Source organism: Platalea leucorodia (genome assembly GCF_965183815.1).
Source record: "Platalea leucorodia genome assembly, chromosome: 2".
NCBI lineage: Eukaryota > Metazoa > Chordata > Aves > Pelecaniformes > Threskiornithidae > Platalea > Platalea leucorodia.
Window position 1 is genome coordinate 82,828,709 of NC_138824.1, and position 23,354 is coordinate 82,852,062.

The 23,354-nt window shown below is 36.5% G+C and overlaps 1 protein-coding gene across 4 annotated transcripts in view; it reads left to right on the forward strand.

Annotated features, from left to right (window-relative positions):
* Positions 1-17,977, forward strand: part of MOSPD2 (motile sperm domain containing 2) — a 37,552-nt gene extending 19,575 nt beyond the window's left edge. For 3 of the 4 annotated variants that reach the window (XM_082305116.1, XM_082305117.1, XM_082305119.1), the window contains 7 exons: positions 4,771-4,941; positions 7,762-7,874; positions 11,602-11,698; positions 12,522-12,618; positions 13,253-13,382; positions 15,239-15,341; positions 15,869-17,977. In XM_082305116.1, the coding sequence (XP_082161242.1) occupies positions 4,771-4,941; positions 7,762-7,874; positions 11,602-11,698; positions 12,522-12,618; positions 13,253-13,382; positions 15,239-15,341; positions 15,869-16,015 (858 nt within the window). In that variant the 3' untranslated portion in view covers positions 16,016-17,977. The remainder of the gene's footprint in view (positions 1-4,770; positions 4,942-7,761; positions 7,875-11,601; positions 11,699-12,521; positions 12,619-13,252; positions 13,383-15,238; positions 15,342-15,868) is intronic. The other variant, XM_082305118.1, reaches the window with a different exon arrangement.
* Positions 17,978-23,354: the final 5,377 nt, after the last annotated feature.

A 23,354-nucleotide genomic window follows, 5' to 3' on the forward strand; every position in this document is an offset into this window, starting at 1 on the left:
TGGACACTCTTCTCCTGCTCCAGTGTGGGCTTCAGTAAGGATTTGAATGAGGTATAGCAGTGGTTCTGGGCCTAGTTCCCACAATGTTGTCCTATTGTTGCAATAGAGAGGGAAGTTCTTTTCCTCCTTAGAGCTGAGTGTCTCCTGTCTGCTTTTTTATACCATCTTTTACTTGATAGCTAATTACTTCTGTAAAGAAAGAAGCTTGTGGTTTTGCTAAATGTGCTCAACCAGACACTTCTGGAGGATAGTCTGAGTTACCCTTTATCCTGCCTTGGTCCTGCAAGGTCTTGTTGCAAGTTAGTGATTGTTGACCAAGCTTGCTCCATGTTGCCTGTCTTCTAAGAACATTAACAAGAACTGCTGAGTCTCTTTGGTATTTAACCACTTGATGGGTGTTTTGAACTTTTAATGTCAGAACTGTCAGCATCTGGAAGCATATTTAGCAAATACTCAGACTCCAAAATGGTGCTCTGGATCCTCCTTCGAAAGATTTCTTCAGTGGATATAGTAAAGGAGAATTTTGCATCTCTGATAGCAAGGAGTTTTTCAACCAGAAGACAGAACTTATTGACCTTTTCTCAGAATTTAACTTTTCTTGATGTGGTTTGGCTCCTCTTGAGGCAACTAGAGTCTCTGAAGATAGAGTACATTCACCAGTATTAGTGTTGTCAGGCCTGTTTTATTAAGGCAGTACCTGACTTGCACAAATTAATTTCCTCCACTCTCCACTCAAGTGTTTGTGGTTTTGTTTTGTTTTTTTGCCTCCTTTTACTTCTCTTCCTGTTGTCTTTGATTTCCGCACATTTAGGAACAGATCATCATATTTGCAACTACCATAATGTGGGTGAAGAGCACAGCATATCTGTTCAGCCTTTGTACTCAATACAATAGCCATAAGTAGACTCATCCTCTTTCTGCTGTGTCTCCTTTTAGGATTCATCTTGAAAGAGTTGGGTCTTGCCAGATGTAAACAGCTAGTTGAGCAAGTCATTTGGCTAGTTACTTTGGGGAGATACAGAGAACCGAAGTCCAGTGGCATCTAGATATCCAAGAAGAGTGTTAGAGACTAGTTATAATGATTAATAATACTTAATTAATAATGTTGAACTTGGCATCAGTGATTACTTTGCTTAATCAAGGGAACTGTTCCGTGTCTCCATTGGAAGACTTCAAGCTTCAGTATCTCAGTCAAGTTATCTTTAATTGTTTTGTTTTTACTGTGTGTCAGGGTTACTCAAAGGATGAATCTGAGGCTTTCTTGAGCATGAAAATCTCTCAATCGAGGATTTTCTGTCAGCCAGCTGCAAAAGGAAGAAAATAACTTGTTTGGTTTTAGACAACTAGTGGACGAAGGTGTCTCCAGAGTGTCAAAAGTATTAACTAATTATGGAAAACAGAAGCTTGGATTTTGCAGGACTTTGGCATATAAACTTAACCTAAGTTCCATTCAAGTCCTCATCAATGTCTGTTGGCTGTGGCTGTTACCATACTGCAAATCAGGAGGGGCTGCATACCATGTACCTGGCTTTGAGTGGTTCTTGCCCACACTGCACAGATGTCCCTCTCTTTATAGTGAGTTTGTCTTGGAGAACTTGTTGGAATTGCCCAAAACAGATTTAGGAGCAAGCTAATGATAAGCAGTCTGGAAAATTAGGGTTAGGTGCTCAAAAGCAACTTGCTAATCGTTTTTGTTTATTGATAAATGTATACCAAATCAGTGTTTTCTTGGATTAGCAATCTGCTGTATCCCGTATTCTACCAGTTCCAGCTGTTGATATTGATGGTGGAGCAGGCCAGTTCTTAAGGCATACATGTTTCTGGCTGGCCAGGGAGATTTGTTGGCTCTTCAGTAACATTTTGTGGAAGATTGATGTCCATACAGTGTACACATTGATGCAAGACATGTACATACAGTAGGGTTTTATTTTGTGTATTTGCCCAGTTTTCCTTTGTCAGAGATGGGCAATTCACCCTTGTTACATCCAAGATTCTCTCCACTGGTGCCAGTATGGAACAATGTGTGTACTAGAATGCTGTGCTCTTCACCCAGGTATCTGAATTGATAGCCCGTAGCTTGTTTTCTTGGAAGGACCCTTTATAGATCAGTGGCCTGAAGTTAAGACGTGACTAGGTGTTCTGCATGTGACTTCATGGCTGCTGTGTACATTTAATCTTAGAAAATATCACTACCATGATTAAGATATGTCTACCACAGTTGCCAAACATATTACTGTAAAGTCTCTACATCTGCTATAAAAGAAAGCCATTAGTCTATGGAATGCATTCTATAACTGTAGAATTATTCAATGCTATATCTCAAGCATTGAATAAATCTGTCTTGTTTACCTGTCTGAGGTTTTCACCCTGTTAGTAGATAAGCCTGCGTCACTGAAACCTCTGTACTGTGATTGGAAGTGTGGTACTTTGAGTTGTCCCAGGGATGGGATTCTGTTCAGCTGCTAAAGCTGTCCAGCATTGTGGATTAATGTGGCCAAGCGAAACGTGCAGCAAAATTAGCATCTATTTATTAAGGTCGCTTTGTCATATGCCCTTCATCATATACTGGAAGGGACTGAAAAGTCTTTTTATCAGTTCAGCTAAGGGTAAGCTGACTATTTTTGCCTTGTGTTTGCAAATGGAGGATGTCAATGTTCTGCAAGCCTGCTGCAATGTTTCTGACAGTCTGGAGTCTTTTCTAATAGTGAGCTAGTCTGTTACTGATACTTAAAGCTTGTCCTTTAGGCCCTTAATAGGAAGTTGCTTGAGCCGGTGGATACCAGTTTCGTTCACCAAAAGGTCTGTGGCTGTTGCTTCAGCCTGAAGAACAGGAGAGATTTAGGCCTTGATTATAGATTAGCAGGAAGTATGCTCTTTTGTTTGGGTTTTCTTTGAATGGCCCCATCTAAGGTTTTTCCTTTTTTTTGCCCTAAGATCACATTTTTCTTTGTTTTGAGAAAATATAGTTGCTTATGGAGAACTCTCTTAAAACACTTTTTTTTTTTTAACTCCCTGCTGGTAGCATAGTCTGCGACCTGTGGCCGTGGCGCGAGTCTGCCTCACAGGAGTCAAAGCTATGTTATTTTTCTTCTCCACTGGAAAAACTGACAAACTGATTCAGTTACTTGGGGTTTAAAACTGTTTGAAAATGCAGTAGGAACAGAGACCCCTGTTTTAAACACTGTTTCTAACACAATAGAGTATTTCAGTTGGAAGGGACCTACAATAATCATCTAGTTCAACTGCTTGAGCAATTCAGGGCTAACCACAAAAGTTAAAGCATGTTATTAAGGGTGTTGTCCAAATGCCTCTTAAACACTGACAGGCTTGGGGCATTGACCACCTCTCTAGGAAGCCTGTTCCAGTGTTTGACCACTCTCTCGGTAAAGAAATGCTTCCTCATGTCCAGTCTGAACCTCCCCTGATGCAGCTTTGAACCATTCCTATGCATCCTGTCACTGGATACCAGGGAGAAGAGCTCAGCACCTCCCTCTCCACTTCCCCTCCTCAGGAGGCTGTAGAGAGCCATGAGGGCACCCCTCAGCCTCCTTTCTCCAAACTAGACAAACCCAAAGTCCATAAAGTCCATAGCAGCTCCTCACAGGACATGCCTTCCAGCCCTTTCACCAGATTTGCCTTCCCCTCGATGTATGGGGCCCAGAACTGCACACAGTACTTGAGGTGAGGCCACACCAACACCGAATACAGCGGGATAATCACCGCTTTTGACCGGCTGGTGATGCTGTTTGATGCACCCCAGGATGCGGTTTGCCCTCTTGGCTGCCAGGGCATGCTGCTGACTCGCAGTGAGCCTGCTGCTGACCAGTGCCCCCAGATCCCTTTCTGCAGGGCTGCCCTCCAGCCACTCCTCTCCCAATGTATACTTGTGCCCAGCATTACTGCATCCTAGGTGCAGAATCCAGCATTTGTTCTTGTTAAATTTCATGCCATTGATCATAGCCCAGTGCTCCAATCTAACTAGATCTCTCTGCAAGGCATCTTGTCCCTCAAGAGAGTCAACAGCACCTCCCAGTTTGATATCATCAGCAAATTTGCTAATGGTGCATTCAACTCCTTTTATTACATAAGATGTAATAAAACTATTTTGAAAATGTTAAGAGTATTGCTAATTAGCAAAAATGGCTTTTACTGATCCTTCCATAAAAAAGATGTCTTTACTGTAGAAGCATTGAGAACTTAAGTATGCTGCTTCTACATTACTCAGGTGTTTTGAATATGGTCTTTAAATTGATTTGGCATTCCAAAGACTGAGGTCTGAGTTGCAGGGTATGTTAAAGGTCCACACACTAGGTTAAACTTGAGGGATTGTTTGGGGTTGTTTCATGGTTTTGGTTTGGTTTTTAAACTGTGGCTATTATGAAACTGAAATACAAAGAACAACTGAAGTTTTTCATCACTTTTAGGACATTCTTTAGAAATAGCTGTCACAAGTTTTAAACCATGTTTCGTAGAACTTCAGCATTAAGGCTCTGAATTGCTGATCCTCAATAGACCAGATTCTACAGTTCTGCTGTGGCTATAAATGACGGTAGTTACAATTTAGTGGCTTCATTAGGTGACTGTATTTAGTTGTCTATTAATGACAATAAAATAAAAACACAGGGGTCCAACTTAAAATGGATAAAGAAACATACAAGTCATGTGAAACAAAAAAAATAACTGATAGTGTTTCTATTTAAAAAAAAATACTAGAGAAGGCACTTCTTATCCTCCTAAATAACTGGTCCTTTAAAAAATCTTATGTTTTAGGATTCTTTCAAGTACAGTTATCCTCCATTGGTTGATGATGATTTTCAAACTCCTTTATGTGAAAATGGACCTATTACAAGTGAAGATGAGCATGAAAGTAAAGAAGAGATAGATGCAGACACCAAGGAGACTGGGGAGCTGAATGAAGAACAAAACCTGAACCAGAAAAAGGTACTCTAACTCTGAAGGTTGAGGCAAGAGTAGTTAAATGGTTACAAAGTGGGACAGGTGGCATATAATTTTTGTTTCTTGTCAGGCTTTTACTTTGTGTGTTGACTTTTTAAAAATTTTTTTTTCTCCCCTCTAGTTTGACAAAAGAACCCAGTAAAACTGAAAATTATGCTTCCAGTTTCAGCCTTCCTTCTTAGTCTGTTGAGACCAGTTTCATGCTTCTGAATGAGTAAAATGTGTACTGAATATTTAGTATATCTCTGGAATATAGTGAATTGTACAGTAAAATTCAAAAGGTTTCTGTGTTTTGTTTTCAAAGGTTATGTCTTTCTAGTTGGTTTATTTTAAATCTTGGGATATTTAGTGGTGTACATCTTAAAATACATCTAGTTTTCTCAGATGCTAAAGTCAGTATGTACATGAGGAAACATTAACAGTGAAATACTTTATTGGATGGTAATTTGTTTTCTTAAATTATTGATAAAATCTCAACATACAAGAGTTTTCATTTAGTCTCTGGAGAAATCGTATTCCTAATCCATCAGTCCTGTTTTACAATATAATCTTTCTGCAGTGGTTTTTATCCTGAAATATAAAGGCATTGTTTTACACAAGTGCGTATGCAGTGATATTTAGGAATATGCAATGACAGTCAGTGGGAATATCACTCTTGAAAACAGTAGGAAAAATCTGAAATTCACCACTTTAGTGCCATAATTAATTTTTGAATATGAATAGCAAAACTTCTCTTTAATGGAACTGAATAATATTACACTTCCATTTACTGTTTTAAGTTGTTGTCAGAATAATTTGAAATGCACAGCTCACTTTAAGTAGTCCAGCTGTTCTTTGCAACTTGGCCAGCTGTTCAAAAAAAGATAATTTCACTGACCTTAAGGTCAAAAGGAAGCTTTACATGACCATGGTGACTTCCTGACCACTAGACTCAGTAGCTTGTTTTGGTTGTAGCACATCTTCCAAGCTCTGATTCTCAGATATGGAAGTGTGGAGAATTCCTGTTCAGTGTGTGAGTTGGCTTTGGTACTTAATAGCCTCAGTGTTTGTTTGTTTTTAATTTGCTTGGCTGACTTCAGCTTTCTACTTAAAGTAGTATTTTTACTTTTTTCCACTCTTAAAAATAATAATTTGGTTTGTGGTATTTTCTCTTTTGTACAATGTAATCAAGCTGCTACTCAATCTTTTCAATGAACTAAGATTGACATTTATGCTCATCATCTATCAATTAATCTTCAGGCATATTTAAGGCATTAACTTTAACATACTTTTAAAACTTCAGACCATATCTTGTTGTTGTTGGTACTGTTTCTGTAAAAAGTAGATTATTTTTTTGCTTCAACTCACTGTTCTTCTGTTCACATATTTAAGAATAATACTATTTCTTCCACAGCAAGTACACCATTGTTTGCCACTTCAATGTTATGTTCTTTTCCAAAATGTTTTTTTCAAAAATACTCCCTTATTGTCTCAGAATGGTTGGCATTTCTTATTTTTAAGTTGATTATTTATTACTTGACTATGTCTAAATATTCAAATATTTTTTAATAAGGCCAGCTTCCAAACTAACAGATTTCAAGTAATCTGTGAGATATCATTGTCTTCATTATTTACTGCACTACCAGTCTTCATATGCAGACTCTTGTCATCACTAAGAATTCATCTGCTTTATTTTACATACGTATGCCTTCTCTTATGCCACAGAAGGGCCTATTTCTTTCCACAGAGTAGAGGGAGCCACGAGTGATAAACCTGGTTACTAAGTGCCTGTCCTGTAGGTGCCTCCATCTTTAATGTGTGCTGTAGTAATATTTTCTCTGGTGATTTTAATTCAATTTATGTAAAATAAAGCCCAACACATAACTAGTACAGTGTATTTACACACCAATCTTTTACGCTAACTGTAATTATAAAAAAAAAAAGAAAAAATCAAATTACTGTGTGGTTTCTTTTTATAAAACCTATTTTCTATGACATTTTGTATTCCTTTCATTCCCATACTTCAAATTTACATAAACTGAATTCTTTTCGTGTCCTCTCTGTATTTTAAGTGGAATAAAAACAAGGGTAAGCAAACTGTTCAGCTAACTGACCTTGAGTCATGATGTCACTAATTCTTTCAGTCTTCTATATTTCCCTCCCTGCCTTGTCCCATTTTCCACTTAATTTGAGAGTTCTTTTGGTTTTTGTAATAAGATATCCAGGCCTGCTGACATCTATTTTCTTAATGTAATAGAGGAAAACCCTCAGAACCTAAGATATCTGCAGTTCTGGATGCACCAGTTCAATTAGCATTATTCCTTTTAAGCTCTCCAATACTTCAGAGTTCATCTAAAAGCAGTGAAGATATGTTTAGTAACTCTGCAATACAGTAAAGTGGGGAATTGTGTTTTGTGTTTTCTGTTCAGTGTTGCAGTGATTGTATTGGCGTGTCTGTATTAATTGAGAAGTTTTGCGGTGGAAGAATAACATCACTGCTTTATAATCTTAAATATTTGAAGGACTATAACCTAATGTGTCTGGAGTTTTCAAAAATAACCAACTTGGGCATCAGGAAAATACACAGGAGAAAACAAGGCAGACGTTTTCTCTCATGCATGTTTAATACATTATGTAACTTCTACAACAAATCACTTTATTCAGTGGACTTCAAGCAGCTTCAAGGAATGAATACATATTAAGCTTGGTCTGTAATATATAAATCATTGAAATAAGACTCTCATGTTCTTTAAAATACTGACACGATTCTGTAACGTGTGTAACCTAGGTTTCTAGTTAATCATTATAACTATCATTTTTACTCAGATGAATTCTATAGAACAAATTTCCAAATCAGAGGAAACTGACAAAACAGAGATCAAACCAAAAAATGCAAAGAAAGCATTAACCACTTTTAAAGGACCTTTATTACATATCAGGTAATAATAATTTTCTTTAATTTTTTTAAATGTGCCTTGGACACTTGAGTATTGAACTAGTTGGTTTTCAAAATAAACTATTTTTTCAGACTTAGAGGAAAACAAGTTATAAACATCCTTTTAAGAATGATTTTTACAAAGCTCAATTTTTCTGGTTTTACGTGTTTTTAGTGAATCTTTTGGTGTCACCATTGGCATGCTTTTTGTACTAATTAGTAGGTGTTTGTTTCATAGAATTGTAGAAGCATTTCATGGTTTCATTTATATTGAGAAAATGTCTATCATTGGATTTAGTTAAACCTCTGCTTATCTGTAATGAGAGCAATGGTTTGACATTGATTGCATTGGCTTAAGAGTAAATGCATTGTTTTTTAAGACAGCTTTCACTGTTAAATAGTGCTTGAATTCTTTTAACTTAAGATGGTGTAAATGTCTACACCAGTAGTTTGCCGCAATTAAACTTGATGAATGAGTCCAATTTATTGTGCGTGGGAAGTGCTCTGTATAAATGGCATATCTGCTCAGAAGATTTTGTCATCCAAGATGCTTACATCTTGCAGTTAATCTGCTTTTTATCATTAAACTAGGGGGGAAAAAAATCAATTAGCCAATATCACTTTTTCTTTTCACTGCCTTTCAGGTGAAGATGCTTGTTTAGAAATTTATTTAGATGTTAACTTTTATTTTCACTTCCAGTTTGCTATTAGATGAATGAAGAAAATATCTAATTTATAGGTAATTCCTTAGCTAATTTTGTAAGTGCTGTACTGAATTAGTCTTGGAATGAATTTGAATAATGATATGCTCATTAGCATAAAATATTTTTGTATGTGTCAAATTTTCCTGGTATTGAAATGAAAATTATCTTTATAGTCCTTTGTGCAAAAACCTCCTTTATATAGACTTAGTTTCTTGTATGGCAGGACAAAGGTATAGACTACAGAACTGTGATTTTTAAAAGAATGTTTAAAATTTTCTGTCCCTATGACAAGCTGCTGTGTTCTTCCACTTACTATTTAAAGAAAAAAAAAACAACACCAAAACACAGAAACAAGCAAACAAAAAAACCCCAATCACACAAACCAAACCCAAGAAAAACCACAACAACCAAAGAAACAAAAACAATGCTCAACCCCCGCTCCCCAAACTGTACCTTTTTTTTTTTCTCTTAAAATATTTCAAGTTCTGATGTTGAAATAGAAGTGTTGGAGTTTATGTAAATTACATGAAAGAGTGAACTTAGTCAAGTGTAGAGGTGCTAGTACTTGCAGTCTTGCTGTCATGGAAAATAAAATACTGGTGTCTCCATTGTCCTTGCTGGCTGTTTGTTTGTTGTTTTTGTTTTAAGTAAACTCTTGAGAGTATGCACAGCTGTTCCTCTTTATTAGTAATCTGACTCTGTGGAAGCTAGAACTAGTTTTTATTTCCCTGGAATCTTTCTCAGGACACTGAACTGAAATTTATTGAATTAATAAAATATAGTGCCGTTTATAACTAGTCACGGGCACATATCTCAGACTATACGCTCTGCCAGCGTGATTAGCTTGTATCCTTGCTGATACCAGTGTTGCTCTGTGAAGGGAGCAGCCCGGAGCCCGACGGGGCAGCTGAGGCAGAGCAGCCCTGGCACCATGCAGTCACCAAGAACCAGCAGCCGCTCTGTGCCTCTCTGACTGCTGCGGCAGAAGGCCTGGTGAGGCCTCTTTGGACCGCCCCAGGGGTCTTCCTTACCTATCGCTGCTTAGTACTTGTTGGCTCTGGTGTATGACCAAAGCTGGGTACTCGTGCTCTTCTGTTTCTTGTATTTGTAGGCATACTCGCTAGTCATCTGTCTCTTCCCGGTTTAGACCATGATTGCATTTGTCTTGCATACCTTACTGTGAAAGACTGGTCTTTATTGGCCTTCCTCCTCAATAAATGAATATATTTGGTAAGACAAAAAGCAGCAGTTTACTTGCACTGTCTGGCAGAAGACTAGCTCATGTTGTGGTGTATTTTGAGACAACAATTTCTAATACAAGCTGAAATGGTTACCCCGCACACATCAGAGTAAAGAAAGTATTATTTCTGTAAAAAATAAGAAGCTTGGGTATTCATTTAAAATAAAACACCCCACCCTGCCAAGAACTATACACCTTCCACCCCTAACACTATGGAACTGGTTGATTTCACAGACAACAGGCATACAGCAGTGGCCACCAAGCCCCATTTCTTTCTTTCTCTTTTTTTTTTTTTTTTTTTTTTTTTTTTTTTTGGTCTGTTAATAGCCACAGTTGGTGGTGGAACAAGAAAGATCAGGCTCTGGTGGAAGGTTCTTTTCCTTGAGCTCTTTTTGTGGCTTGTTTTGATGCTAGTTAATGCTTTCCTGCCTCATGATTTACCTTGCAATTGCTGTAACACACAGCTGCAATAATAGAGTATTAAGATAACCGGAATACTTTGTAGCTACAATCCTTCCTTTCCCTACTGTTATTAGTTATTTAAGTTGAGAATTTGGGAACAGGAAAACAAACTGAGAGGAGAAGGGGATACAGTTACCCTATTAATCTGTATTAAACCTATCAGTCTCTTGCATTCTGCCTCACTCGGCACACTTCCTTCTTCCCCACCAAAAAGAAAAATATTTCTTACCATGTGAACTGTCTAATGCATTGTGAACATGGCACTCACACACACACACACAGAGTCACCATTGGACTCCTCTTCTAGCACGGGCATTCGGGCTTGCCCTACAGCACCAAGGATTTTTCTTCTCGGCTAATACACTGGTTTGTTTAAGTGAGAGAAGAAAGAAGGATTGGTACTGTAAAAAGGAGGTCTTTTGAGGAGGAGGTCAAACTAACATGAAATTGGCGTTCTAAAAAGGGGAGAAAAAAAAAGTAACACATTTTTTGAAAAAGGCTTTCTGTCAAAAGAATATGCAGCTCTGTAGTACTGCATAGTATGGCAGTTCTTTGTGTACTCCTAATGTGACATTGAAAGAAAACAGGTTTTCACTTGTTACTTGAGTTTCCTCTCAACTTGTAGTATATGAGCATGCCCTACTTTTTGCCTAGTTCATTTGAATGCTTATTCCAAAATGAGTTGTGTTAGTTTGATGTGGTTTAAAAGATTTCATGCATGACTCTCCTAATTGCACAAGAACATTAAAAACAAGCAATAACTTTATTTATGCATGTGTCACCAAAAGTATGTGAAGACTGACTCATAAGTACAAGTGAATTTAGCTGTAGTGGTTGAAATAATTGCCACTCACAGATATCTGCCTGCTCCTCTTTTGTGTGCGCTATACCCATTACAAGGATAGATGTGCGAGGTGGAAATTACTCCCTGTTTGTGACACCTTATACTCCTTAATATTAGCATAAATTAAAATTAATGATGCTTTCCCTTAGCATACCCGCTCTAAGATGCAGTGGCTGAAGTGACCGTATATATCTGTTGGCTATTCCTGCTGTTGCAGATGGTCACACTATTCCAGATGGAAGAAGTCAAGGGCAGTAATGAGCTGAGGCAGCTAGGTCCACTTGTGGTCATGAATCAACCCTGAGCTTCACTACAAATTTTCTGCATTTTGTTTTCACAGCTTTTTTGATAAAAAACTTTATAGTGATTGTAGCTGCAGGCTTGAAAGTATTTTATTTTCTTGTAGGTGTGTTCAGGTTTTTTCTATGATATGTTGTAAAGATAATTTGAATAAACTATTTTTTTTTAAATTTTTTATTAGCCCAGCAGAAGAACTATATTTTGGCTCCAAAGAAACTGGAGAAAAAAAATGTTTGATAGTTCTCACAAATGTCACTAAAAACATAGTGGCTTTTAAGGTAATTATTTTATGTGTGGTCTGTTTTACTTTACTAAATGTGTAACTTTTTCTTGTTTTGGTAAGGAGGAAGAAATTCTATTAAACCCACTTTTCAGTCTAAATTTTTGTTGTGATGTTTGAAGGAGAACAGATAACTCTTCTAGCTGAATTTGTATCTATTATGTACCACCCCAAAGGGGATAATCGGTAATACAGATCTTTGGTGCACTGGCTGAAAAAGAGCTATGGGGATGGTTAGTTCTTTAGTGAGAGTCTAATACTTCCCAAAAAAAGAAAGGCTTGACCGTTGAAAAGTGATCTCTTTAGAATTTTTCTCCTTTTTAAATCTCGGCGGGGAACGAGTTAGTAATGCTCCAAAATGATGCTGCTCTATCTGTAAATGTCACCGTCAAAGGAAAGGAAAGAATGCAGTTATGTTTGCTTCAGAAATATTGAGTTGGCTTGCATCTTGATTTGGTTTTCTACCGCATCTTTTGTGTTCTCTGCACACACAAATAACTGAAGTTTTCATACTTTCATATTAAGAATTTTAAGAGATAGTCCATTTGATATTCTTGGCTCTTTTTATGTATGTTTATAAGAGAGAAAAATAGCATATGCCAGAAAAGAAAGGATAGAAGTGGTTGAGAGAGTGGAAAACATTAAATACCAGTGTCTGGTTACTCCTACAAAATAAAGGATTTTAAAGACTGTATGTATTACCATGTCTTAATATGTAAGCTTTTGGGGATTTTACTTACTACAGAATGAGGGAGGTTATGAAACAATCATAGTTTGTGCATGCATTTACTGTAGGCTTGCTTGGTATTTTTTGTTCATAGGTGAGAACAACTGCTCCTGAAAAATACAGAGTTAAACCCAGTAACAGCAGCTGTGAACCTGGCACATCACTGGATATAATAGTCTCTCTTCATGGTGGTTAGTAAAATCTTACAATAGAATTTTTAAGAAATCTAGACAAGATACTATCCTTTGTGTGTGCTTGCTGGGGTGTAAGGCTGAATGATACCCATGTCAACTTGACTGTTGTATGAGAGTGTTACTATTTGTAAAAAACCAGGGATGTCAGACAGCATTTGAGTAACTGCCCGTACTGATTTACTACTTCACTTAGGCATAAGCAGCTGTTGTCTGCAGCCCCTTCTGTTTCTTGTCTTAAAAAAACAAAAAAAAGTCAGTGGTAGCTGTCTCAGTTGTGCTCTATTACAGTGGGAGTTTATCTGCAGTAAATCAGTTTCCTAAATTGTTGTAAGGACAGGTGAATTTGCTGGAGAATGCATTCTTTACAGAATTCTGGGTTGCCCTTGAATTGTTCGGGTGAAACTAGTTCTGTTAAAATGAAACTGCAGAATTTTGGGAAAATTGTAATCAAAATTGTTGAGCTTAAGAGAATTATTTCATTGTTTTTATTTCCAGTAAGTCAGAGTCTGATGTCCTGGAATGAACAAACTCTCATTTTAAAACTTTTTTTCAAAAATGCTTCTATACACTTTGTAATGTCTTAAAAAAGCACACTTTTTTTTTTTTTTTTTTTTTTTTTCTTTGAGGGCAGGTTTTGGAGCTTCTCTGCAGGATCGTTTCCTTATAATGGCAGCAGAAATGGACCAGTCTTCTGGAGCAGGTGTACCAGAACTGACTCAGTTTTGGAAAGAAGTGCCTAGGACCAAAGTGATGGAACATAGGTGAGGTGTTGGTTTTCTGTTAATAGGGGATTTTTTAGCCATTAGTATTTAGCTGATTTATAGCACTTGCATTTCACAATCAGTGAAGGATTCTCCAAACCCAATTGTGTGCTTACTGACTGAAGTATACTGCTGAGGCTTCCACTCTGTTTTAACTGATTAGAGGTGGTTTTAATGCATAAAATGTCATGGTATTCTACATACGCTTTTCCTTCTATTGTTGTTGTTCTTGTGCTGATTAAGACTTAAGTGGAAAAAATACGAATGGCTGTGACAATACACATAGACGGTAGAATTTTTTTTTTTTTTTAAATAAGAATGTGCCACTTGAGTTTTCTAAAAAGAAACAAGCAAGGAAAGAAGACATACCCAATGCAAAACTGTTTTCTAGAGAATATTAAAAAAATATTCCTTTTCTGCTACGGAAATCATAGTTTTGTAGAAAATTTCTGTAAAACCTATCACACATTCATATGTGTGTTTTTCCATATTTAATGGTGAAAAAATACCACTAGGAAAATATTTTTCCTCATACAGTCTTTTAAAGATGCCCGTTACTCTTCTCTCTCATCTGTTCACATCTAGTTGTATCACTGTATATTTCTAGGAAAAGTTTATTGTAGTTCTGTTTCATCCAGAATTCTTAAAGTCATGATATCAAGGTGCTGTTTCATCTTTAAAACAAAGTAATTTGTATTTTTACTTTAGATTGTTCTTTTTTTTTTTCTCTTTTCTTTTGGAGCTGCCTTTACCCCCACATGACCAAAATTAACATGGAAAAAGTATTTTTGAGACTTGATGCCATAGTCTTGCTCTATCTTTGCTTCAAATGCTTATCCATTAATTCCCTATTAAACAAAGTCTACATCATGTGAGTGACCTTAAGCTTCTTTGCATAAATGTTGGAATTTTTTTAAGACAGACCCTGAAACAATAGGGAGAGATTATTTGATTACATTAAATTTATCACCTGCAAAGTGTGCCACATATGTATGTTACTGATCAATACAAAACTGACCTTTACTTTTTTTATTAAACCTACATTAAAAGTAGTGGAGAATGTAATTATTATCTCTTTAATATTATACATGTAAGTGCTTTATCTGAGGATTCTACTTAGATTTTATTGCACCCGTTTGTCCCTTTTTTTTTGTTTTGTCTTGCCAGAGAAGTTTTAGCATTTCTCTTTCCTTAAAATAGAAAAATGCCACAGCCTCAATTTAACCATGTCTTTAGCAAATAAATTCATTCCCACACTAATTGACTTGCATGATATCAGAGGAACTTCTGCTGTATTTTATAAATTGCGTAGGATTCCACTACCTTCAATTGTGGCTTGAAATTCTGTTCCTGCATATTCAACTGTGGAAGAGGTGGACTCCATGAAAAATGTTGCTAAGCTTTAAAATGGAAAGAAAACCTTTAGATTTTGTTTGCTGTTCAATAAATTGTTACATCTCTGGTAGTAAGTATTTGACTGAATAATCCAGTGGATCCTGTGCTATGAAGGTAAAATGATGAAGGTGTATTTTAACTGAGCGTGCAGATAATTTTGATTTTGCTTTCTATATCAAAAGCTGTCAAAATGTAATTTGTGGACTGAGGAAGCCTTTTTGGACTATCATTGCAATAGTCCCTGCTCGTTGCAGGGGGATTGGACTAGATGACCTTTAAAGGTCCCTTCCAACTTAAACGATTCTATGATTCTGTGATTCTAGTAGTCATTTAGAAAATCAATCAAACAGAACAGATGATAAAGTGCATATAATAACTGTTAGATGGACAGTTTACTATTAATTATACAACGTTACATTAAATTTATGATTTTTGGTGCATATTTTTTTCCCCTTTCACAGGCTCAGGTGTCATGTCCTAGAAAGTAGTAAGCCTTCTTCTCTGACATTAAAAGAGAACACATTTAATATTCCAGCCAAAACCAATGAAGATTTACATATACAGGTAATAATGTATGCCTTTGTGCGGAATATTGAACAAAATTATAAAATGAGATAGAGATAAAAAGAATTTGTACTAAACCCCTTTGATACTTCATAAATTGTACTATTTGAAAAGCTCAGCAATTGAAAGTAACTAAATCAGTGGTAGTGATTTAATTATTTTGTTGAATGGTAATAGTTTAATAAAATATTACTTTCAATGCAGTTTTCTCATTCTTCTTATATGTATTACAGATCTGGGGTATCAATGAGCCTCAGCGGTGTCTTTTGCTTCCTAGTGTAAAGATGTCACCTGCATGATATAGGCAATATAGGCTATCCGTAACTCTTAAGATTCAAAGCTGCTTTAGTGGAACAGATTCCTGAAGTACGTAGTGATAGAAAAGGGATCACTAAGAGAAGTCTTGTCTTTTTTTTTTTTTTTTTTTTCTTTCCACTCTGCTTATAGTTATTGGCTCAGTAGCTCTAAATTAACAAGTACTTTCATGTGCAGTAATTCTAATTTAATGAAACTATTTCTATTTTCAGCTAACTCATTTACTGCAAATTAATAAAAGACTTCAAGAGCAGATTGATCGCTGCCTCTGGTTCCAGCAGTTGTCAGTTGTTTTATCATTGCTATCAGTTACTGTTGTTGCCTTCTGCTTCTACCTGACGTATACCCAGAGAAGCTAAAAATAATTGCTTTGCACTGGATATGCTGCCTATGATGATTGGTTGGAGTGGAACAGATTGCTGTGCTTGGATTCTGGAACTGCCAAAAGGAGGTTTGTGAGCCCACAACCATGAACGATGATATAATTTGCTGAAAAAAAGAAGAAAAGAATGACCAGCAAAGGAAATTACTGAAGGTTGACACTTAGAACAGTGCATGAGGAAGACGTTAGAGCTAGGACCTATTTTCACTGTACAACTCAATAAATACTACTGAACTAGAAGAAGGAAACCAAATACAACAACATAATTTAAAACTGCTTAGGTTTTTTTTTTCCCTCTATTCAACTACTTTAAATACAATATTTTGTTTCTTTTCATCATATTCATTCTTACATCCTGAATTACTCTCATAGAAGGTGCAAGCAGTCAACTTAAGTGTATTCTAAAGGTTAAGTTGTTCATTCAGGAAAATTAACAGAAATGATGTAGTACAGGCAGATTTTTTTATATAATCTGTGTACATGCACATATAAAGGAAGATATTTGTTAGTAGTAGTTATTTTGGTAATTCAGGCTCATTGCTTTCATTGGTTAAATTCCTTATTTTTGTGCTTTTTTAGAATGCAAAGTTATTGTAAATATTTCCTACCAAATAACATACACACAGCCATATTGACCAGGAATATAACCCTTGTTTGACTCCAAAGACAGTAATGAAATAATCATGATGAGACACTATTCCTATTCTTTCCTTTTTTTTTTTTTTTTGAAGCAATTTTTAGTCAAATTGCAGAAGGAGCGTGAGAGTTGACTTTTGATGACCTATTATTGGTTCATAAAAAGGCTAATACGTAGTCAGTGTAAGAACTTATTCTGAGATGTGCAATACACTTAAATTACAGATGAATTTATGAAAAAAGCAAGTCAAGTGAGGAAGATTAAATATTGTTGACGGCAACATAAAAGTGTTACATCTGCCATTTCTCAGAAACTGTTGTAGAAATGGTGTATGAAGCTAGTGAGAATTTATGGTAACAAGGATTCTTTGTACCCATTGCTGTAAATATGTATATTAAAATGATAAATACTTAAAAGGAGACTCATGGTATCTTTCATACATTTAAAATTTTCACTCTTGATGAGGTCTAAAAATTTTAAATAATTTCTTTACTAGAATTAATTTTTGCTACAAATTGGCTTTGTAACAGGTCATTTAGTTTTGTCTGTTGACTTCAATAGGTAAGAAGAGATTAATGAGGAAAAATAAAGGTCATACTCTGCTTCTGTCTTTTTGCTTACAGTATCTCTCCAGTGTGTTGCAGATGTAGTATCATTTCTAGGAAATACAAAAGGGCAGTTTAAAAAATGCGTTAGTAAACTGATTAACTAATAAAGCAGAATATCGTTCGATATGATTATTAAAAAAATCACCACGTAAAAGGCAAGTCTACAGAACTGTTGGGTGCACAGTCTTCTGTCCTTTCTTAATTTATACAATGTTTTACCACATCTACATTTTCTTAATTTTTTCACTAATCTCCTTTCATTTCAGTTTGCTTCTCTGTATTTTCTTTTCCTAATGAGTTGGTAACTTATATTGTTCACCGCTTACTATGAGGCTGTTATTTAGGTTATTTTCATGTGCATGCAACTCAAATGCTTTGCTTCTGACAAAATGAGTTGTTGTCTTGTTGAGAAAGGTAACAAAGTAATTTGTAACCTTAAGATGATAATAACCATGCTATTAAAATGCCGATTCCTTAATTTGAGTGGATTGAATAGCACTTTACTGTAAAATTGCAAGAAATATATTCTTAGAGTCTTTGCCAAAATGAATATTTTAATGTTTGGGTGCTTTCATATATTTTCAATATTTTATTACTATGTTGGTATTTTCTTTGTATGATGAATCAGATGAACATCTTTTCTATTTTAGTATGTTTTAGAAAAATACAGTTACAAAATAAATATGAGGAAATATGTAGTCTTGAATGTTTAGTCTTTTAAAAATAGCTACATCTCCTGAGGTTTTTTGTTGTTGTTGTTCTCTTGTTAGTCTGCAGATGCTTAATATGACGGAGGGGTTAATATGGTAATGGCCCATAGTCTGTTTTATAATAGAGGTTGTGATGATACTTGTCAGACAAATGTAAAATAGATGATCATGAATTCTTAGACAGACTGCCTAACATAATAAAATAGCACATGATATTGGCATGTAAACACTACCATGGCACAAATAATGCAAATCCATACAATACAAATATATATATATATTTATATATATATATGTAAAACTATTGTTTAAACATCACACAGCAAATGGAAAAGTATATATAAACAAAAAAAAAAGTCACAGCATTTTTTCTTAAATAGAAATTGACAGTAGTCTACTTTGTATTTTTCTTCTGTAAGAACTTCATTGTTTCTACCATCACAAAACGTGGTGACCCATCAGTATTTTCCCAGTCCTCAGTTGTTATCAGGTTTTCTTTGCCTGCCCTTGGATGCACACATTTCCGCCAGTCCATTTTGGAAGGTTTTGTGTCTGACACACGCTGAATTTACAGAGTGCACAGCTGTAACGTGATTTGACACGATACCCAAAATCGAGAGACTAGACAAAAGATTGTTTTCAATTTTTTTTTTTTTTTCACTGTACATGAAACTCAGTTTTATAAAGGTGGGGCATTTGGGAGCTTAGACAATTCACAAAATAGGATTTGATTACATAAACTAGCAAGATCTAAAGTTTATTTTTCCTTTCATTGTAGATTAGCAGTTAATCTTGGCTTCTACAGACAACTGAGAGACAGCAATGACTGTAATCCTAAAAATTAGCAATTTGTGCTCCAACAGAGCACATCCTCTTTTCCTAGCGAGCAATTTTTGTGCCCTATTCTTAGGCTCAGTTTTTTACTTTAAGGAAAAGATGGAATTTAAGATTTCATAGATAGTGCTTAGTTCGTTGTCTCTTCTCTACTTCCACAGTCTTACTGTGGGAGAGCTCTGAACCACAGGAATAGGTGGTGTTCCAGTGACACCACTCACATTGGCACTGATGTTGTTCACCCTAAAATTAGTTACAGTGGTTTAATGTTACAGTGTATTTGAATGCTCAAAGAGGTATCAAAAGAGAATCAAGAGTTTATTTTACACGGGAAGTGGTTTTTTTTTTTAATAGTGAAAACAGGAATTTTTGTATAAGGACACAGTCATATTGAGGTTTTTTAATTAGATTCAAAAACTAAGTATCTTAAGGAAGAAACACACTGGAGTAGGCTAATTTTGAAAAAAAAAATTATTGATTATAGTATTTTAACATATCAAATAATTCTCCCCCTTCTTTAGAGAAATAGACACGGACAAGCATAATATATGTTAGTCATTTTGTAAAAGAAAAAAAGAGGAGGGACAGCAGGGCCAGGAACAGGGGTTTTTGGTTGCCTTTCTATTTCATCAGTGAGTCCCTGCTGTAACTGAGTTGTCTCTAATGTCTGCGTTGAAGTTCTCTCAAACATTTGTCCCTGCTTCCAGAGGCTGATGTATATGGCAGGCGTTGACTGGATGGGGTTTTGTAGAGAGCGTTTTAAGTCACCGTGCTGTCTTGGGGGTCCTCGTACGTTCTGTGTAGTTGAACTGGCAGCATAAGGGTATGAATGCTGTTCTGTTAACAAAGGACAGTGTTAGTTCGTTCTTTTTCTATGGCTTTGTTGTGAAAGTGAACCTTCAGTCAGAATCACAGAACAAACTTGAAAATTGACCAAACAACTCTGTTCTGCAAAACGCATCACAGGTGGCTGTGAGAATTCACTGGTTTAGATCTTGTAGTAGTTCCATAGGGTGTTGTGTCTGAGACACAAGATGTCTGTATGTACAGTATGTGTATTAATTTAGGAAGAGCTAGTCAGTTCTAATTAGCCAGGAAGAGCAGGTGGAGTGCTCTTTTCCGAGGTTAATTTAAGTCTGTTTCTGAAGTGCATGGCTTGTTCCCTGTTTCCTGGAAGAGAGTTCACTGAGGAATTGCTGACTTGGTATTATGGCAGTCGCTACATTTCCATTACGAATGTGTTAGCAGAGGTAAGTGGTTGTAAGTTAATATTCAAATTAGCAATGCTTTTCAGTATGCCTATTTCTTGGGCACACTTCAGCATCAGCAGCTCCTGGCTCTGTGTTTCCTGCAGTTGGCGAGAAGCGTAACCTCCCATTTTCAGTTTTCTCAGTCGTTTCAGTCCCACTTTTCATTTTGGGCCTCACTATTCGTGCTTTTGCCACTTTTATAGTGAATGTCTACAGTAGTACACATAGGCCCAACTTGAAAAATAAAGTGCAAAAAATCCATCTCTCCAGAAGCGTGGCAGTGGTGAGAGGTTTTCCTTCTTGGTAGAGGAGGTGAGTGAGGTTCCACGTGCCTGTCTTGGCTGAGACCGATTTAGGTAGTTTGCTAGTAGATCTGTGCAATTACTACTTTGCTACTTCTGAGTAGAAGCACTGAAATCCCTGAGTTGTATGAGCAAAGAGTAAGCAGCTAACAGATTATTGCCAGTAGGTATCAGCCCCTGGTCTGCTTCATTTGCAAGACTGTTACATCAACCTACCTACTTGGCATGCTCTAAGTCGCTTCTGTTTTCCTAAACACTGAAAGAAGCACTGGGCTAACAGCTGAAGAGTGCTCAATTATTGCTGTATGATTGCAGCTAATAGCACTTGTTTTTTTAGATTGCAGTAGGCAATTCATTCTGATGGTATCGCTGAAGTTAATAATGAAGTCCAAACATAAAGCCCTTTAGGAAAAAAGAAAACTATTTATCAGTTGCCACTCATTGTAGTCTTCACCGTAGCCCAACGTACAGGAGTGGCCCACCCAAAGGACTGCTACGCTCTTCCTTATGCCAGTTCAGGGTCTCTCGATCTGTTAGTAATACTTTCTCTGTTCTTTTTTTAATTCTCTTAATATGGGTTGTGCTATATTAGCACTGTATTGGAGTTGGTTGAAATTTAGGAAAACGTGAATATGAAAAATGTGTTTGTAACTTATGTTTATCTTTCATTTTCTTTGGTCAGCAGTAGAGTGTATTCATTACTGTCACTTGGAGCTTTTTCACAAAATATTTTTGGAGGTTTTGCTTCCTGTTAAAAATATCTTCTTAGAAGGATGGTAAATTACATGTTTTGTTCATCTTGATGAGCCCATGAGATATGCCAACACTTGATGGTGATTCAGCTGGCAAGAAGCAGTGATTTCCTTGAAAGTATAAAAGGATTTTTTTTTTTTTTTCATTTTTCAAAAACATTAAGTCACTGTGCCTCTTTTTTCTTTAGTCTTGATCAGACCTTGCTCTTGAAATAAATATGTCAACAGAGACTTACTTGACTGAGGAGCAAAAGACACGGCCTGTTGGAACTTACCAGAAGGAACAGATAGTTGAATAGGTACTTGCTGTTACAGACCCAACTACAAATAACAGGCTACATCTACTCATGTTATTCCAGTACATGTGTGTATACTGTGAAGTAGCCACACAATAAACTGGCGTTGCTGCTTGATGAGAAAGTAAGTGATAAAAATTCACCCCACATATCAGTTTTAGCCAGAAAGTCAAGAGGGCAAGATGGAGCAATGCTACATAAGGATGTGCTCTTCCCACAGCGGGCTAAGTGGTGGCTCTAGAGCAAGTGTTCCCCTCATTTTGGGCCCAGGAGAGGGAACAAAAGCAATCTTGATAGGTTTTGGTCCAGAGCCAATGCGGTTTCCTTAGATTTGCAAAGAAATGCTTTGGACACAAGAACTCAAATCAAAGGCTCCAGTATCAGTCCCACCATGACCACCATCCCATTTTGTGTTTATGATGAAATCTGAACTAAACTATCCTTTGGATAATGATGATATAGTCTAACAAATCCTGTGTGGTGTTTAATTATTCAAAATTACAACTTTCTTGTATTACCTCGGCCCTGTATCTGTTAAAATCCTTGCCAGTTTCATTTTTGACAGCTTGAAGCTACATCTGAACACCTGCTCTTCAAGCCCTAGGGAAAATGTCAGAAATGAGGAACGTCATTTAAATAAATATAGATGACAACTGTAGTGTGAAAAAGAAGCGTAAACAGAATTTGTTAAGCTTTTATTTTCTAGAATGTTACAATTGATAAATTGCTGAAAGGAAAAGCAAATCTGGGCAAACACCACAGATGCTTCATTAATCTGGTACAACTAACACTTACAGATTGACGCTTAACCTACTGGCATCTGAATTACTATAATCCCCATGCCCCATGCATTTTCCTGTGCGCAAGTAGCATTTACCATATTTTCCTTTTTCTTATAATTTTTTCGGAATTTAAACTTGCAGCTGATGGTGATGACTCACAAAAACATTTTGTAGTGCTTTCTAAAGGAAAGTAGAATTTTTTTCTTGGGTTCACAGTTTGATGGGCTTTGTTCTGCAAAAAAGATGTATAAACATGGGTTCTCGGTCCAGTCTGGAATTTGGTGGGAAACCTCAGAAAAGCAATGCTCATTCATGTCAGTCCGTTGCAATTTTTAAATACAATCCTGAACAAATACGTGTTGATGTATATGTAATCGCAGATACTGCTGTTCTAGCAGACATTGTGATTGACATGGTGCTTCTTCCTACCCTCACATTGGATGCATGTTGGAGTTTGGAGGAGATAGATATTAAGTCATTTTTTTCCAACTCATTTTGAAAGTACACTCCAATATTGCTATGCTGGCTGTTGTGTACTGGTATGTGGATGGGGAATATGGGGAACCAGTACAGTCACTCTGTTCTGAGAATCTTCAGAGAAAGCATCCACTTACTCCAGCAAGTTTCCAGATTAAGGAGAAATTGCAAAAGTATCAGAGGAAGAGTATTTAATTCTTTTCACTACTTTGGGCACATGCATCTGCTGGAAACCTTGAGAAGTATTACATGATAAATAAAAGGCGAGGTAGCCAAGGAAGGAGCTGTATCTCGGTTTTGGCGGCTCTAAGCTGCCCATTGAAAAACCAGGGTAGGCAAGTAGATTTTGTGCTCCGTCCGTTTTCAGAGAGATTTGCCTTCTGTTAGCCATTTCAGTTTGGAAATAAATATGGAGTTCCTTAGTCACATAGATGCTGTCTCGTAGCAGTCTGGCGCAATGGATGACAAAGCTTGCAGATATGGAACATTAGAACACAGGAGGACACCTCCTTTTTAAAATTCTCTTCAGAATTATTTACTGTCATTGAAAATACAATGTTTGCAGGAGATTCACAGACGAGAAGGAACTTGCTCATTCTGTAATGTCTCCTCAGCTTTCTCCCTGTTTATCTTCAGTACTCTCTCTGTAGTATTTGAGCGCTTCACTG